The sequence below is a fragment of the Rutilus rutilus genome (genome assembly GCF_951802725.1).
Source record: "Rutilus rutilus genome assembly, chromosome: 22".
NCBI lineage: Eukaryota > Metazoa > Chordata > Actinopteri > Cypriniformes > Leuciscidae > Rutilus > Rutilus rutilus.
Genome location: NC_140227.1, coordinates 31,285,588 through 31,305,587, shown reverse-complemented (window position 1 = coordinate 31,305,587; position 20,000 = coordinate 31,285,588). Strand labels below are relative to the sequence as shown.

At 34.2% G+C, this 20,000-nt stretch overlaps 2 protein-coding genes across 2 annotated transcripts in view; one reads left to right on the top strand and one right to left on the bottom strand.

Annotated features, from left to right (window-relative positions):
* acyp2 (acylphosphatase 2, muscle type) overlaps positions 1 to 7,771 on the bottom strand; it is a 12,056-nt gene extending 4,285 nt beyond the window's left edge. The window contains exons 1-3 of the mRNA XM_084395486.1: positions 7,534 to 7,771; positions 7,236 to 7,252; positions 6,299 to 6,408 (exon numbers count right to left, since the gene is read on the bottom strand). Coding sequence (XP_084251612.1) covers positions 6,299 to 6,408; positions 7,236 to 7,252; positions 7,534 to 7,666 — 260 coding nt within the window. The 5' untranslated portion in view covers positions 7,667 to 7,771. The remainder of the gene's footprint in view (positions 1 to 6,298; positions 6,409 to 7,235; positions 7,253 to 7,533) is intronic.
* A 7,597-nt stretch (positions 7,772 to 15,368) lies between these two features.
* Positions 15,369 to 17,310, top strand: foxg1b (forkhead box G1b). The gene has a single exon (XM_084395642.1). It carries the CDS (start codon positions 16,112 to 16,114, stop codon positions 17,126 to 17,128), a length of 1,017 nt encoding a protein of 338 aa, XP_084251768.1. The 5' UTR covers positions 15,369 to 16,111; the 3' UTR covers positions 17,129 to 17,310.
* Positions 17,311 to 20,000: the final 2,690 nt, after the last annotated feature.

The following is a 20,000-nucleotide window of genomic DNA, read 5'->3' as shown; positions in this document are numbered from 1 at the left end:
GGAGCTGCATTGCGCTGGATGTAGGGCCCAGATACTTTTATTGTTCATTTATGTAAAATGCATTATAATAATTGTATTTATTTATTTATTTAAAAAATGTATAATTTCAAACTAGCATCTATATATAGCAACCAAAATATAGATTTTTTTTTAATATTACATTATATTAATTTATTATTTATAATTATTTAACTACACTTTAATGGCCTCTTCTGTGTGTTCATATATAGGTGACAGAGAACCCTTTAAACAATGAACTTTCCTCATTCTCACGCTCTGAATGACTGATCCGCTCTTCTGAAACACTCTCACTCTCTTTCACAAACCCGTACAGCTGTTCTCTGAATATATAAACACTCGAGTTTCTGTCGTGTTCATTGTGTTATGAAGGAAAGGAGTTTCCCATCTCCCCCTGTGAGGAAGTCAGATAACATTGACACGCTGTGATAGGAAGGAATTTCTTCATACAGATATGTATTTCCATAAACCTCAGTCTAACAATCCGCCGGACGCTCTCACTTGCTCTGGTCAAACACCAGGAACACGAGACCAGCGTGACACCAAAACACCAGCGACTGTTTACTAACTGTGACTGCAATAGTGTTACAAGTATCACTAGATCAAAAATAAATAAATATTTTATTTAATATTTAATACACACATATATACTGTATATAGTGTGTGTGTGTGCATGTAAAAAGTGTCATTTAAATTATTACAAAATATTGAATAAATTAATTATAATAAAAATGAATATATAAACTATATATTGTATAAAATATGTATAAACTATATTTTATTTTATTTATATAATATATTTAAAATATATAATAACATTTTATATTTACAAACAATTTAGAAACAATAGTTTAAAAACAATAATTAATAATAAAATATATAGAATATGATATAAATATTAGATAATATTATAATATAATATAATATGAATATAATATTAAACACTAACTCAAAATAATATTTATATTTTATAATAAATAATATTGTATTAAAAAATATACTAAAAATATTTACTTTTTATTTATAATTACATTAATATTATATTGTAATAAATTATATTATAAAAAACAGTAAGAAACAATAGTTCAAAACCTACAAATGATAATAAAATTTATTAAATTATATAAATATTATATATATGTATATATATATATATATATATAATAAATATAATATTTAACACTCACAAAAATAATATTTATATTTTATAATAAATAATATTGTATTAAATGTAATATTAATATATTTACTTTTTAAGTTATAACAAATTATATTATAAAAACAATAAATAATAAAATATAATATTAAATACCCACTCACAATAATATTTATATTTTATACCAAATAAAAATATTGTTAAAAAAGAATATAATATTAAATATATAATTTTTTTTAAATTACAATTTATATTTTAAAATGATAATTTATATTATAATATATATTTTGGGGATTTATTAAAATGAATAAGCTTAAATATGAGCAATAGTAAAAGTGATGCTAGCAACCCACAATAATTCTAAAAGATTTGTAAGAAAATGCGTTAAATTAGATGTATAAGTGGCACATGACAGGAGACAGCTGTAAAATGTCATGAACACACAGTGTGATGATCCTGACGGTCCTGAAATGCTCTCTGGCAACACTTCTACACTTCAGAGCTCATCCAGATAAGATTCAGGGATGGGCGGAGGCCGTCTGGGAACGTTCCTTCGGGATCTACAGTCTCATCAACGTCACCAACACACACCCGGCCACAACCCAGGAGAGTTCACCAAACCATCCCAACACGCCAACAAACAGATGAAGAGAGCCAAGTGATAACATTACAGAGGAAACAGACTGACAGATGTCAAAAAAATGAGGTAATTTAGGTAAAGAAAAACAAGGAATGGGAAAACAAGTAAAGGGGGCGGGGCCTGGAGGTTTGCCATCCGTCTGTGTAAATATTTAATGAGCAAACACATTTGTGTTCACTCGCATCTCGTGTTCACCAGCTGGAATGAGGAAGAGGAGGCTTTCAGAAGAGGAAAAGCTTTTCTCATGCAATACTGGAGCTCTTTGTCACTGTATCCAGGCAATCACATGTACAGCTACATGATCACACTCACACACACACACACACACACACACTCAGGGGGTTTCTAGGTTGTGTAGCAGAGTGTAAGTAAATAGGACACGGTCCCACCAGAGAATCACAGCTAAAAATGGCTTTACAGGGCAGCGGCCACCTTAACCTACTTCAAGAATATAATACAATAAAATCAAGTCCTTTCAAATATCTTTCTCATTATAAAATACTTTTTCACTTAGAAATATGGAACATTACTTAAGTAAAATGGTTTGCGAATTCCATTTGATATGACTTTAAGACGCTAGAAAGCAAAGTTCACTGGGACAAACTTTGATGTTGGCTTGACAAAGCCGTATGAAAGTTTGAACGTTTAATAAGCTTTACATTTTGTGAAGTAGAAAGAAAGAAACTAACATGAATTAACATGAATTAAAATGTTTTATCATATTGCTAGCATGAATTAGCATGTTTTTTACCAGATTTTTTCCATAAATTAGCATTTTTCTAGCATGTTTTAACACATTGCTTGCATGAATTACATTGCTAACATGTTTTAACACGTTGTTAACATGAATTGGCATGTTGCTAGCACGAATTAGCATGTTGCCAGGATGTTGTTAGCATTATTTATCATGTTGCTAACGTGTTTTAGCATGTTTGCTAACATATTTTACATATTTTAGCATGTTTTCACACATTGTTAGCATGAATTAGCATGTTTGCTAGCATTTGATTTGATATTTTGCTAACATGACTTAACATGTTGCTAACATGTTTTAACACGTTGTTAACATGAATTGGCATGTTGCTAGCACGAATTAGCATGTCGCCAGAATGTTGTTAACATTATTTAGCATGTTGCTAACATGTTTTAGCATGTTGCTAACATGTTTTAGCATGTTGCTAACATATTTTACATATTTTAGGATGTTTTCACACATTGTTAACATGAATTAACATGTTTGCTAGCATTTGATTTGATTTAACATGTAGATCTAGCATGTTTTAAAATGTTGCTAACATGATTGTTAGCATGAATTATGTTATTAACATGACTTAGCATGTTGTGTGTATGTGTGTTCAATGAACTCTAATGCTCAGTAGGTTTTATCTATGGCTGTTGGTCCAAAACAAACTTTCAAAAGCAGTTTTTGTCTCGTCAAACGCAGGCGATGCGACTGAAGCCGCTGAACGACTGTACAAACAGATCAAGCTGACGGTAATGCTGTTATTATAGCGCTTAAACGCTGAAGAGCCTCATCAGTGTCTTCATCACCGGATTAATGATCAGACTCAGACTGCAACTGTGACACAGATTTCTGGACAATTACGCAAAAGAAATTAATTACATTAATGGACTACAGGGATTTAAGAGACTTTAAATCTACTGTGTGCATCTGAATTAATACTGTTACATCCTGTTATCATCTCAGAAATATATGCAGTTATTTGGCATATTTGTATCTTATTTTGTACAATTTTTTTTTTTTACTTTTGGCAATTTAATCAAATAATAGCTTTTAATAATAATAAAATAATATTTATTATAAAATGTCTAGTTTTTTAGAAAGCATATCTAGTTTTATTTTAGCATTGTTTATATACTATTATAGCTTTTATTTAGTTATATTAATATTTATTATTCATTACTGTATTAATATTAGCTTGAAATATGCTTTTGGCTTTGTTTTTTAATTATTACTAATGTTTAATTTATTTTTAGTTCAGTTTTTTTTTTTTTTGCATGTAATAAATGTAGTAATTTCAGGTAGTCGCCAAGGCAACAAGTTTTCCATCTAATATTTATATTTTAGCTTTATTTTTTAGCTTAATTTTTTCTAATACACTTAAAAAAAAAAAAAAAAAAAAAAAAAAAAAAGTTACTGCCTTAAACTTTTAAGTACAATAGACTTATTCAAGTCATTTCAACTTAAATTACATCAAACTGACTTTAGTTAACTGAAAAATTAGTTGAATCTTGTATAACTTAAAGGTGAAAATTGTTTATCTTATTTTGATGAGTTAAAGCACTGTACAAAATATGTCATAACTTATTGATCATATAATTCTTTACAGAATGATTCCTCAAAACTAAAAACAAAATAAACTAAAAACAGAATCTCAGAAACACGACCAGAACAACCAACTAAACGCAACAACGCCCTGACGCAGAACTGAAAGAAACACAAGCCTTAAATAGACAGCAAACAGAGGAACTAATAAGACTAATTAATGAGACACACCTGAACTGAAACTCAAATCAAATCAGTAACCATGGAAACAAACAGGCAGGGGGCGGAGAATGACAGAACTGAATTAATTAACAGATTACCCAAACACAGACATCAGGGATATAATCAGAGTAATAATCAGAGACTCCGCCGTGTTCTGTTTACGCCTCTGCCTTCTGGCAAACGCTGTCGTAACATGCGATATACTAACTCACATTAAACTGTATTAATTGTATATTTTCAGTATACATTTAGTTTTGATTGTCTTATATGTCGATTTGTTATTTGGTCTATTTATAGTGTATGTTATGTCTACCTGTTGTTTGTCCTGCTAATTTGTTTTTCCTATTTATGCTTGTACTTACTTTGCACATTTTTGTCCCTGGACCACAAAACCAGTCACATGGGTCAATTTTATGAAATTGAGATGTATACATGATCTGAAAGCTGAATAAATAAGCTGTCCATTGATGTGTGGTTTGTTAGGATAGGACAATATTTGGTCGAGATACAACTTGAAAATCTGGAATCTGAGGGTGCAAAAAATCGAAACATTGAGAAAATCTCCTTTAAAGTTGTTCATTTATGTTCACGATTGTGCCGCATTCACTCACACAAATACATGTTTTATATATTTACGGTAGGAAATGTACTAAATATCTTCATGGAACATGATCTTTACTGAATATCCTCATGATTTTTGGCATAAAAGAAAAATCGATAATTTTGACCCATACAAATTTATTTTATTTAGCTATTGCCTCAAATATACCCGTGCGACTCGAGACTGGTGACGTGATCCAGGGTCACATTTGAGCTTGGAAAAACACATTTCGCTCTGCCGTACACTATTGCTCTATAGTTGGAATGACAATAAAGCACTTTGAACTTAAAATCAAAACAAACTGACAATGTGACACAGTTTTGTGCAAAAAGAAAAGTAATAAGTAAGTAATAAAATGAGTAATCTCATCCCTCCCTCACCAGTAATGTGCACAAATAATGTCTGGTTCACATTTGAGACTGTGATGATGTCATAAAGCCCTCGCCCCTGTGCTCCCCCCCGCCCAGACTGACATCATGACATCATCACTCCCCGCCCCTCCCGACCCGAGGGACTGCAGACCACACACACACACACACACACACACACTCAAAATACAGCACAGGCTGCAGAAGCTTTCAACACACTAAAAGCTTTCTACTCTCTGTCTCCATCTATCAGTATAGGTTACAGCACAGCAGTGATGGGTCTCTCATGATCGATCCGTTCAGTGCGTCTGTCACGTGACAAATGAACGAAAGACTAATGATTAATGTTCCCTTTTGACTGCATTATAATGATTTCTTAATTCAGTCAGAATATGATCAGGATTGCGTAGGTGGACGTGTTCGGGGAATTTGGCTGTTAAAAGTATAACATTTAAAGCCACTTAAATGAACAAAATGACTCAAAAAAAGATTCGTTCATTTAGATGAACGAGGTCGAACAAGAGAGTCGGTGAAATGATCCGAACTTCCCAGAATCCATTTTCACTATCAGTCTTTCTAGACTGTTCCATGACTCAAACACTGGAACACTAGCGCCACCTGCTGGTTAGAGGAGGAACTGCACACCAGACAACACTGACCGGCTCAGATATCATCTGGGTTTAGTTTATCTGTAAATTAGTTCAGTTCTGTCTTCCTCCGCCCCTGCCCTGTTTGTTTCTATAGTGTTTGATTGATTGTTATTTCAGTTCAGGTTTGTCTTGTTCATTTGCTCTCCAGTTCTGCCTCATTAAACCCTGTCTTGTTCTTGGTCAGTTCTTATCGTTGCACTAAGTTGGTTGTTCTGTTCCTGTTTCTGCTCTTGAGTTCTTTGTAAGGTTTTGATTTTGTTTAATAAAAGACTGCTGCATTTAGATCCTGCTTCCTCCATTGCTGCAACCGATTGTAATTATAAATGATTGCACACTGAACACAGATGCATACTCACATTTCCTTCACTTTCTCTGGAGGTCCCTGCACCTGTCCGATCACAGTGCCCTTTCTAGTGTTCTTCACCCAACCTGTGACGCCCAGTTTCTCTCCTTCTGCTTCTGTATACTGTGGTAAATCAGGACAGATGAGAAATGAGATTCAGACAGAGAGTCAAAGACATGAATGATGAAACAAGGGGCTTGATCTTGCATTAATGCGTTAGAAAAATGCTGCTTTCATTGCATTCAAAGGACAGATTTTATCAGTTCATGCATTCATATACTCGTATGCAATTATATACTTTGTGTGCTCGTATATATGCACTTATACACTTTATCATATATACTCGTATGCATTTATACACTTTATCATATATACTTGTATATATGCACTTATAGACTTTATCATATATACTTGTATGCACTTATACACTTTATTATATATACTCGTATAAATGCAATTGTACACTTTGTCATACATATCATATATATGTAATTATGAACTTTATCATATATTCTCGTATTTATGCACTTATAGACTTTATCTATCATATATACTCATATATATGCAATTATACACTTTATCATAATTACTCGTATGGACTTATACACTTTGTCATACATATCATATATATGCAATTATATACTTTATCATATATTCTCGTATATATGCACTTATATACTTTATCAAATACTAAATACCAGATATATTCAGATATCTTACCCATTTCACTTACATTTATTACCCATTTACTACTTACATCTAGTAGATCTAGCACGTGTTTGTATTTGCACGGCAATCACTTATTTTCTAGTAGAATATCATATTACCATGTCTAAAAACACAATACAGTGTTTCTATTTTTGGTTAGTGTTAGTAGGGTCTGCCACTCTTAGTTATATAAGCAAGCTTTATAAAGCAAACTTAGTTTCTATTATCCATAAACGTCTCACCATTCTGAAGCAAACACCTGAAAAAAGACAAACATTTATGAGGTTTTTGGAATACGTGCAACTGTATATACATTTGATATATATCCTACAAATGTAATTCATTTATATAGCCCTATGCTTGCATACAATAAACACATAGCAATAAAGAATAATCAACATATTATTAAATTAAGACATAAAATGCACAAAGCCGTAAAGCCTTTTTTGAGCTGAGGCATTAATAAATAAATGCTCGTCTATTTTTGGAGGCGTGGCGTGAATTAATATCGCCAAGTTTGCAAAACAGTCAAATACCCACCCTGAACATTCCCGAATACCTCAAAATCTACAGACACATATTTTTCACCGGCGTCTGAAGACATTGCAAACAATATTACAAGGATCAGGACCAAAAGAGAAGTCCAGCAGATGTTTAAATTACAGATAATCATAAATAAAAGAGCCTGACGCCACAGACACGCGCAAGGCAACGAGACCTGACGCGTCCGTCACGTGACACCTGCTACTTTTCTCAGCGTTTGACGCGATGGACAAATCACAGTATTGGTGAGTTTTAAAGCATTATTTTGTAGAGATTGTTTGGACTAGGTTTCTATGTCTACGTTAGACTCCAATCCTTTAAAGTATCATATGTAAAAGATGTAAAATGCCTCTAATAAAACAAAATTCGTCCAGAGATTTGCTTTCTGAGCGGCCGCGCGCCCTCTGGAGGAAGAGACTTCTGTGTTCATTCTCGCGAGAGTTTTCAACACTGGATATATCAATGAGATTTTAATGATAGATTCAACATTAAGCTGTGTTACAACTCTAATATAGAGTATAATTATACATACATGTAATAATTCTGAATAATATCCTATATTTATGAATGAGCAATAAAAAATAAACAATACACTGTTAAAAATATTAAATATTTTACATGGTACAGTTAAAAGTTCTGCCATGGCACATTGATTTTTGCATGTAAACACATCAAATTATTTAGTCTCCTTATTCCAGAATGATTGAGTTTAAAAAAGCAGACCAGATTACATCAATAACCACAAATAATGAGCTTCAGAAATGTGCCGACACACACACACAACACAACACAATATTCCCCTAATATCCTGATGAGATTTTAATATTCTCAGCCACAGTTTTTCCTCTGTAATCTAGTATGTTTATGATTGAAAAACAAGCCTGGCCGTCAGAGATTAGATACAAAACATTTAGATTTGTGAATGCACAAACATTTTATTAGAGATGCAATTTGCATACAAGGGTTTAAATGTCTTTTCACAGACAAATCCTTTCAAGAAAACAAATCACATTTGGATTTGACAGAGACCTTAGACCCAGAACATGTTTTCACACGTCTGATGATCACAGAAGGACAGGATCAGACGTTCGTGCCTTTAAAAATCTCAATCTCAAAGATCAGCCGTGATGATGGAGAGTTTTGGAGCGTTATATAGGAATGGTGCATTAATGCTGAGTATGCATCAAGTAAAGGAAAAGGTGATGCGATGATTTAAACATTTCTTTAGTGAATTTATTTCTAATTTAACAGTCTAGTTAGAGCAATTAAAATGTTTTATCCATGCACACATCATCATTATTGTGTTAAATGCAGGTGCCTGTAATCTTGAATCAGAATAACTCTTCTCTGATGACGAGGGCGGAGCAAACCTGTCAATCACACGAGATCAGCCAATAGTCTTCCTCCTTTCACCCAAAAGCACTCAGAAGTTAGAACATGTACAATTTGCAAGATAATAAATGTTTAGATATCTTTTCATTTAAGTCTTTCTTTTTTGTCTTGTTTTTTATTTTATTTACATCACTGTCTAACTGTTTTTTGTTTTGTGCGATGATGTTGTTGAAGTGTTTTCTTTCACTATTTGTATTATTCTTAATAATTATTGTTGTGTTCTGATTCTGTTATTTCACATTGTAAACTGAATGTTCAAATAAAGCAAAAAAAAAAAGCAAAAAAAGAGATCAGCCAATAGCAAACCATCACACACACACACACACACACACACACACACACACACACACACACACACACACACACACACACACACACACACACACACACACACACACACAGGGCCATAGCTAGAGGATTCGGGGCCCCCTGAAAAAATATTGCTGTGGGCCCCCTCCACCAATATCATATACTGTAAATAGATGAGCATGGAGGCCCAAATATAACAGAAGATGTTGTTGTAAAACCTTTATTTTAAAAGTTAAATGTTTATATAAAATTACAACTAATAAAAACTAACAAAAAGCAAGAAATTGTTGAATAATAATAAAACCAATTTTAAAAAAGTAACAGCAAAATAATGTTTTTTTCCCCCCATCAGTCTATTATAATTCATAAATCAAAAAGCAAACATTTAGAAATTGACAAGAATGCAGTCAAATTTAAAAAATAAAATCATTTATTGTCTTATTTTTTAATAAAGATAATATGGAACTGATCATATTATTAAATAAATCTAATAAATATATTCATCCAAGTGCAGTGTGTTGTATTCGTGTTTTCTTGATGTAATAAATACATCATCAGCCGGCAGGTCAGGTGCATAATGCAATGCGTCGTGACTCATTTTTTAACTCTATGTACAATAGTGTAAAAAGAGAAATTTTGACCACGTAATGATTCGGTGGACTGTGGTGCGCAGCGATAATGGAGAGTGACAGAACCCGGCAGGCTGTAGACAGTAGTTTTCTTATTCCCAGCGAAATAACAATGCAACCTGTCTTTAAGTACGTCTTGATCAACTGGGACACAACAACTCTCCCGGCCTCCCTCTCCTTCTGTTCATGGCGTTTCTGGTTCCCTGATTTATGGTTTCTTTTCCCCGAAATGTGTCAGTCAGTCAGTCTCCTGCTCTTCCACCACCTTCATCGTTAACTTCAGGCACTGCCGCCTCAACTCTGATTGGCTTTGTTCACGAGCTGGGGTGGGACTTACAACTGTATTGGGTCCATCTGATGTTTGTCACGGAGTGAATAATGAATAAATACTTTAGATCGGACTAAACCATTCATAGGGAGGTAAGAGAAGCAGATATTTGGAAATAATATTGAACCAAATTGCATGTTTTTGTGGTTTTCATTTAAATCTCAGGGATGCAAATAATATAAATATTATAATTATTCATACAACAGGGGCCTATATAGTATAACTGCTGGATTTTGTGGGGCCCTCTGGGCAGTGGGGGCCCCTATAATTGTCACCACCTTTCACCCCACTATAGCAACGGCCCTGCACACACACACATACACACACACACACACACACACACCATTTGTTGATTTGTTCCAACAGAGAGAACCCGTAATCCTAGAGCTCAGACAACATTGTCTGCACATAAACATAAACACACACACACGCGCACGCACACGCGCATTTCACTGTCTAAATCAGTGCACATACATCTATTGTTTTTATAAAAAGGCACAGTTTACTCTGATTCAGCTTCATTCTGGAGACACAGCGAAATAAACTCTCTTACACACACACACACACACACACACACACACACACACACACACAAGGAAAGGACGAGTAACTGGAAACCGTGATGATTCTGATGATGATTAATTAACCCGACAGTCTGATGATTACAGTAATGGGTTGATATCATTTCAGACTGTTAATGGACTGGTTTCGCCTCTCGAATTGTTCTTGGTTGAATCTCTGCGTGGTTTATAAAATCTAAAGTGCCATAGAGGTTTTTTTGTTTTGTATTATGATTGTTTTCTCTCTCCATCCATCAGAACGGTCAGATTTGGCAATATTGTGCTCTTACATAAGACACAGCTGCACCAAAAACTATGTAGTCACTAAAGTAGCACTAAAAAACATAATTGTATTAGATAACAAAATATCAAACAAAGCCTTAGCATTAAAATGCGTTTAAAAGCATCCGCAAACACATGAAACTGCAGTTCAACATGACTTAATATGGTGATAATATAGTATTATTCTGCTCAAGAATAAATGCATACATAGAATTTAGAATTTAAATGTCATTTTGCTCATTTTTTTTATATAATTATTGTGCATGCATGAGCATTTAATCGAAAGACTAGTATTTGTACTTGTAAGAATTAATTTGTCACTCCACATTTAAACTTAGCTAGTAAAGGCAAACACTGAGAATTAAAAATGAATATATTATAGAAATGACTTAGTGAATTAAGAGCTCAGTATTTTATTGCACATCAGTGTAGAAGTTCCTAAAATTCCCTTCAATAATTCACACAGAGTCACAAGGACAAAGAGCTTTATATTGAACAATGTTAGTGATTGTTAAGGGTTTGTGAATTCCCAGCATGCACTGCAGCATGAACAAAGGATGCCGATGTTGTTTACTGGGTTTATTCACACATGCTGTTGATTATTAGCCTATTAGTAGTTATGTGTGTCATGATGCTTTCTGTTACCTGACATCTGATTCTGTCTGTGTTTTATATACCCTTCAACAGTTTGGGGTCATTTTTAATGTTTTTAAAAGAAGTCTCTTCTGCTCACCAAGGCTGCATTTATTTGATAAAAACAAAACACAGTAATATTGTGAAATATTATGGCAATTTAAAATGACTGTTTTCTATTTTAATATATTTTAAAGTGTATTTTATTCCTGTGATCAAAGCTGAATTTTCAGCATCATTACTCCAGTCTTCAGTGTCACATGATCCCTCAGAAATCACTCTAATATGATGATCTGAGAAACATTTATGATTATTATTATCAGTGTTGAAAACATTTTATTTCATGATGCTTTGATGAATAGAAAGTTGAAAAGAACAGCATTTATCTGAAATCTAAAGCTTTTGTAACATTAAAACCCTATCATTCAAAAGTTTGGGGTCAGAAAGAATTTTAATTTTATTTTTGGGGGAAATAAATAAAATAAATAAATACTTTTATTCATCAAGGACGAGTTAAACTGATCAAAAGTGACAGTAAAGACATGTATAATGTTAGAAAATATTCTATTTTAAATAAATGCTATTTTAAATAAAAACTTTATATTCATCAAAGAATTTTGAAAAATGTTTGTACACAACTGTTTTCAACACTGATAATAATCATAAATGTTTCTTGATCATCAAATCCTCATATTAGAGTGATTTCTGAAGGATCATGTGACACTGAAGACTGGAGTAATGATGCTGAACATTCAGCTTTGATCACAGGAATAAATTACACTTTAAAATATATTAAAATAGAAAACAGTCATTTTAAATTGCCATAATATTTCACAATATTACTGTTTTTTTATCAAATAAATGCAGCCTTGGTGAGCAGAAGAGACTTCTTTTAAAAACATTAATACATCTTACTGACCCCAAACTGTTGAACGGTAGTGTGTGTCAACAAGGCAAACATGTTTTAAACATCACAAGTCTGAAATTTGTAAATGTTTTCTTTATATATTGGCTTAAAAGCAATTAAATAATCTCCATTATGATATGATTAGTGATGGGAGAAACAGGGTAATTTACGGTTCAGTCTTGGGTGTTTTTATAGGAGGACAGGCTCTTCACCCTGAAGAAAACCCCTTATATAATAAACTCTGAGCTTTTATTGAACCTTTTGCACGTCATTTTCATCTGGTCAAGATATTAACCCTCGTGTGTCAATTAAAAAAAGTTGCAAAAAAGTCATGAAAAATGACAATGACTTAAGTTTGGTCTCATTTTAACGAAGACCCGTGGCAGATTATTGTTGAAGTAAAAAATAAATAAATATTTGTGAACATTATTTTATATAAAATATATATTTTATGAAACATGTTGAACTCTAAAACTGCTAGACAATCAAAGCCATAAATCTTAATAAGTTGTGTTCCACATTTGAGGTTGATATCTCAACTAATTTCTTTATTAAACACACACACACAAACCACACTCAGACATCCATACCAATTATCCAGCTGGCTCTATAATATACAGAAGCAGAAAACAGGAATAAAGCGTTTGCTTTCTAGACCAAACCTGAGAAAATGGAGCCATCTGGTAAAAAATAGTAAACATTTTAATTTTGAAGCCTTGCCAACAGAACGAAAGCCTCTTAACAAAAACTGCATCGTTTAATAGTTAAAAGGACCTGGGATTAAAAATAGCAGTTTTACAGTGTTTTTCAAATCGCTTTTAGACACTAAAAGTGGAAGTTGAGACTCACTCAGTGAAACATTCACTCGTGTGCCGAATCCTCTGCAAAACAAGCACATCATGAGCTTTAAACTCAGTTTGCAAAACTCTACACACAGTTCTCTACATCACACACATTACTGAAAACTAACAGCTCTTGTGTTTCATTTAGAAAACACTGTTATTTAAATGCCAGAGTCATTATACAGACACTTGCCTTTGCGAGAGATGTCTGATGTTTTACATGTTGTGTGTGTGTGTGTGTGTGTGTGTTTCTGGTTTTGTGTGTAGAGTTTCATGAAATGGAGCCATAGTTTCAGAAATTGTGTGTAAGCAATTTGAAAAAGCTGTAATGGGTTTCAATGAGGACATTGACATTGTGTTACTAGTGTAAAATAGCTTTCTTAAAGGAAATGTGGGTGAAATAGTAAAATTCCAATAGAAATACACACTTTATTTAGTAGGTATTTTAACACAGGCAAATTGCTCACTGCAAATCACTCATTTTGGCATGACTGAACTTGTTTTTGAGCTCATGATAATGAATAATTTATATTATTTTGTGAAGTCATTTTGCAGTGCTGGGCAGGAAAAACTTGTTTTAAAAAAATATATATAATAATAATATTGTTAAAAATATGGGCTTTTAATTGGCTACACTTTTTCAAAACAGGTAAAGATGTTCCTGCTACAAACTGATGGTTAAAAATCATCTTAAACATGGTGAAATACTAATTGTTTTCTTTGCTAATTCACATTTAACTCATTGATTACATGATGGACTGTATTATATCTGCGGTGCAAAAAAGGAAAATAGAAAATAGAAGAAGCTCTGCTCGTTTATTACTCATATTGATGTCAAAAACAATTTATTAAATGTTTTTTCTTGTGTAATTATTTGAAAGGAAAAGCTCTTATAGACACAAATAAAATCTGTGAGAGACTCGACGACTGATGCTTTCATTATGTTGAAAATAAAATATAATTTGACTTTGAAAATAAAAATAAACGGTAATTTAATCAAACAATATTATTGAGACATCGATGTTTTTTTACAATAAGAAGAAGAATAATTTATTATAAATATTAAAACATTAATTTACGTGACTGCTGTTTACAGCTCGAAAAAGCTTTATTATTATTATTATTATTATTAAAAAGTCAACGGATAGTAATAAGAACACAACATGATATATTGTTTGCACTGCAAAATATAGTTTCAATAAATTCAACAAATATATATATATATTTTATTTATAATAAAATTGCTACGGAGAAAACCATGCCATCTGACGCAACTAGTGATGATTTTTTACTTGTTTTTTTATTATAGAAAATAAAAACATTATGTACACATAAAAGCATGAATTTATATCAAATGAATTAAATAAAAATAAATTGAAAAGTTATTCGTTTGCTTTGCTTTTTTTCCGAATTGAACTATTTCTTAAAAACTTTAGTTAATTATTTTGACATTTTTATTTCATACACATTCGACGTTTCTTTAATAATAGCTAGCCTATAAATTAAAGAGCTGAATTTCTATTCTGTGCACCAATAAAATAATCATTTACATCTCATACAAATCAAGTCCAGTCTCAAGTTTATTTATATATAAAAAAGGATCGAAACAGCAGCAGATGAAATGCTCAAACAGCCTTCAGACAAGAAAACAACAATAACACCCTTTTATTGGTTCAGAAACCAAACCATACATGTTTAACACTAGATATACATTTAATTTCTAGATATACATTTAATGAATGCGAAAGGAATGTTAGTATAAGCGCGAACGAAAAAAAAAAAAAAGTTTATTTGAGAATGAAAACTATGCGAAATTTAAAAATGAAAGCTATTTGAGATACAGACGTAAATAAGATTATTCTAATCCAACCTGCAAAATATCAGACAAATTGATCACCGATAAACAAGTAAACAGTTCGAGCATTTATTCAGTTTATGGCATTCATGATGGAGAGGATTGAATCCAGCGCACTGAATCACAAGGGTTTGCAGATTATTACTGTCATTATTATTAATAAAAATGTCATATATGAGTCCTTCAAAGTGTCAACAGTTCAGTGGGTTTGTGACCCGTGCGGACACTAGAGGCGCCGTTGGCTCGTGCAGCCCGCGCGCTTTTACGCACAGCTCTGTGGCGTCCTTGGAAAGCCAAATAATCAATAACCCCGGACCGGTCATGCATATACACAAAATATTACCGTCTCAGACAGTTTATTATGAATACTTAACGGCTGTAATATTTACAACCCCAATTTGAACCCTCCCTCCCGGGTTCAAATTGTATTATTAAGTGTTATTAAGGCATTCTGAGAGCAGCATCACTAACACTTTAGTTTTGGATCATTCAAACTTTATTTCAGTGCGTTTCAGGCAACGTGAAAACAACTCCTCGTCCCTCCTATCCAGGCTACGTGATCAGTGACGCACATGAGACGCTCCAGACTCCCACGCGCACGGGGCTCTCCGCGCATTATAATGGAGTAAGCGGGGCGCGACTGAGACTGGCCAGCACCAGCAAGAGAAGAGCTCCTCCTCCCTTTCATACGATGAGGTAGTTGGTAAGAGTGAGCCCTGGTTAATCACCAATGAGTCTGCGAAGTTCTGTCATGCACGCGATGTCCCCATCGTTGCGCGCTTGACCTCCTGTGTTTTAAAGTACGAAAACGGGGCTTTTACGCGCTTCATCGCCCGGCATGGGAGATCACAGTGAGCCCACCATGGTGCAGAAGTCCACATCGTTCAGCATCAAAAGCCTGTTACTCCCATCGAAGTTTGACAGCCCGGGTGCGGACGATGGCGCGGAGCGAAGCCCGGTCTCCGACAAACCCTCAGAAACAGTCGAGATGGACCCCGCGCAACGCGACGCGGACGAACCCGAGCAACCGTGCAAAAAGGGAAAGAAATTCGACAAGCCTCCGTTCAGCTACAACGCGCTCATCATGATGGCCATCCGCCAGAGTCCCGAGAAGCGGCTCACGCTCAACGGCATCTACGAGTTCATCATGAAGAACTTCCCGTATTACCGGGAACACAAGCAGGGCTGGCAGAACTCCATCCGGCACAATCTGAGCCTCAATAAGTGCTTCGTGAAGGTGCCGAGACACTACGACGATCCGGGGAAAGGGAACTACTGGATGCTCGACCCCTCCAGCGATGATGTGTTTATCGGGGGAACCACCGGGAAGCTCCGGCGGCGCTCGGCGACCTCGCGGGGAAAGTTGGTGATGAAAAGGGGCCTCCGATTCGCGCCTCTCGGACTCGGACTGGGTGAACGACCGAGCAACCCGCTTTACTGGCAGCTGTCTCCGTTCTTACCCTTACACCACTCGCACTATAACGGATCCACGCACGGATTTCTAAACCAAGGGCACGCGTACGGATCTTTACTCCCCGGCGTCGAGCCGCTCGGGAACGGGGATATGTCTCGCCAGATTCTGGGAGCCTCTAGCGGGAGTATTAACCTGTCGAACGGGTACGGCGTGTCTCCGTCGTCCGCTGCTGGATTACTCTCTGGACACAATGGATATTTCGTACCGGGCGCGCAACAGCCGCAGTCGCTCCCGAGCGCGCCGGGATACGGGATCTCCAGCTCTCCGTCTTCTCTGCTCTCGGACTCTATAAGAACTAGTTTACCGTCCTTCACATCTCCACTTTCCAGCGGACTTCTGTCTCAACACAAACGCGTCGCGCCCAATTCGTTCCTGAGCTGAGCGTCGCGCGCTATACTTTCCTAGAAAACCTCGCCAAGCGTTCCCTTCGTGAGAGGACTGTGCGTCTGTCTGGATTTGCATTTTTGTGTCTATTTAAGATCATTTTTGTAACGGTAGTATGATGTTATGCCAAAGGCAATAACTGTACGTGTTTGTTTTTCTTTTCTTTCTTTTCTTTTTTTTTTTTGTTGAAAAAAAAGTATTATTTATAGTATTTCTTTGTGAATGATGGTTTTGTATTTATTCAAAATGTTTTTTATCCCTTGTTACTGTGGGATATTGTTGTTATTAGATGGATGGCACATATTATTCGTTTAGTACGACTAATTCCTTTTTTATTCAAGATATTATGTCCCAAACTGTGAATGCGCCTTAATATCTTAAATCAGGGTTGACTCAGGTGTGCGTTCTGACAATGAAACGATATATTATTATTATTATTAGCTGTGTAAACCTGGATTTGGGTAAAAATATAACTCTATATGCAATGTTTAGGTCTGTGAGTGTGTGTTTGTGTCCAGAGAGGACAGAGCTGAGCTACTGAATTAAAGCTGTGTGTGTGTGTGTGTGTGTGTGTGTGTGTGGGATGAGTTTATATATTGTCATAAAATACTGTTCTGGGTCAGCCTGGGTCTGTCCCATATTCACACACATAACAGTATAGTTTTGACTGTGGAGGTGCATGGTTCATCACCAAAGACAGATCATTAATGTTTTTGTTTTTTTAATATAACATCCCTGCACATTAATTTGCTCTTATGACATTCTGAAGCCATTATTTAAACTCTCTGCGCAAACATGCGTTTATGAGAAATGTGATTGTTTATTTCCCTTTAGTTTGAACCAACATGTGATTTATAGTTCTGCACCTTTAGTTGCCATGGTCATTTAATGTACTAGTTTGTCGTTGAATTTTTTTTTTCTTGTATATTTTGCCTGAACTTCAGTTCAGAACAAAGAAATAAAGTACTGAAATATTTCTGTATGAATGCATGAATCCTTTCCAGCCTTGCTACACAAATCCTATTTTTGAGAAAAGACTCGAGGGGTTTAATGCATTTAGCTTCTCATGCTATTTCCCAAATAGACCAATTTAAATGCATTTAAATCATGCATGCTGTAATATTTAATCCTACAACACATAATGTTACACACACAGAGCAGCTTTCGGCTTTCAGGGATTCACTTAAAATATTGTCATTGATAAAACATTACACAACATGCAAATCCAAACAGGCTAAATATAAAGTTGCATGATACGCAATTAAATATATTTCATGCATACTAATGTAAAACTACTTGTTAATAAAAGTGCAACCAATTTATTCATAAAACATAAGCCTAAAACCAGGCATTAAAACCTAAAGTCATCGACCCCAATCGGGAAATAGGAAGAATCCCTCAAATTCACGAACTAATGCAATGTGTTCATAGGCCCAACAATAAACATATCTGAGATATAATGAGCAAACAAGTGTTCATCGTGGCCCAACAGAAATAAAATAATGTCAAACTTACTGTGCAGATGTTCCTGAAACTCCAGCAGCTCCACGTGCTCCTGAAGGGAAAACTCTCACTGAGGAACAGACCATATGAATCCAGGGAACTCAAGAAGTCCTTGACGGAACCAGGACCAGCGTTAATGTGTTCGGACAGACTCAGAGGGAGGGGACAAACTCTCACAAACATTCCCTGCACTTTTTTTACACACTCGAATATCACCTTTACTAGTTCTAAAAATGATCTGTTTTAAAAAACTTGTTTTGACGAGCTAAAAGGCTTTCTTTTAATCAGGAAGTAGACGAATTGATTATTTAAAACAAAAGTTTAACGAAACTTCTGATTCAGAGCAAAATGAGGCTTTGCCAGGGATAGAAGAACTTTTTTTCTTTTTTACTGTACAAATTTCATCAAGGCCCGATATAGGCTATGTATTTATCTCGATAGAAAGCATAAAGTGGCGAATAAATAACAGCTGACCATCACAGGAAGAAACATGATAACTTTAATTTTACCTCGTTAAAAAAAGAAAGAAAAAAGGAATGCAGCATGTAACACAAAAAAAAGAAAAAAAGGATTTTACCAAAGAAAACACCCTGTTGCACACTGAAAAAAAAATGATTCGTTGAATTTGTGGTTGCACACAAGTGATTTTAGCTACATTTAAACAAATGCATTAAGTTGAACTTGATAAATTTTAGTTCAACTTAATGCATTTGTTTAACTGTAGCTAAAATCAATTGTGTGCAACCACTTATGATACATTTTTTTAGTAAATGCAACGAATCATTTTGGGTCTTGCATGCAACAGGTCTTTAACTTCAAATACAAACCGTAAAATATATAAACATAAAATAGCATATAATTACATTTTATATAATAACATTTTATTTTAAGATAAACAAAAATATTTTTCTACGCAGAACCAAAGTACTCAGAATTTAACGTAAAATATATAAATATAAAATAGCATTTAATTAAATTTTATTTTAAGATAAATTTTTTTTTTTCTACGCAGAACCAAAGTACTCAGAATTTACCCTAAAATATATAAATATAAAATAGCATATAATCAATTTTTATTTGAAGATAATTTCTTTTTCTTTTTTTTTCTACGCAGAACCAAAGTAGGCTACTCAGAATTTAAATAAATAAATAAATAAATGTACTAATTTATTTATTTCCCCCCAGTATTTTGAGCTGCTTCGGTCATATTTAAACTCTAATCTCGAGATTTCTCCATCAGAACCAAAAGTTCAATGCAAAAGTTGCTCAAGAAGTTTAATCTTATTCCTAAAATGTGGCATATAAAATTACAAACTCAACATTTGCCTTGTCTTGAAGAATACTACAAAAAATGTAAGAGAATAAA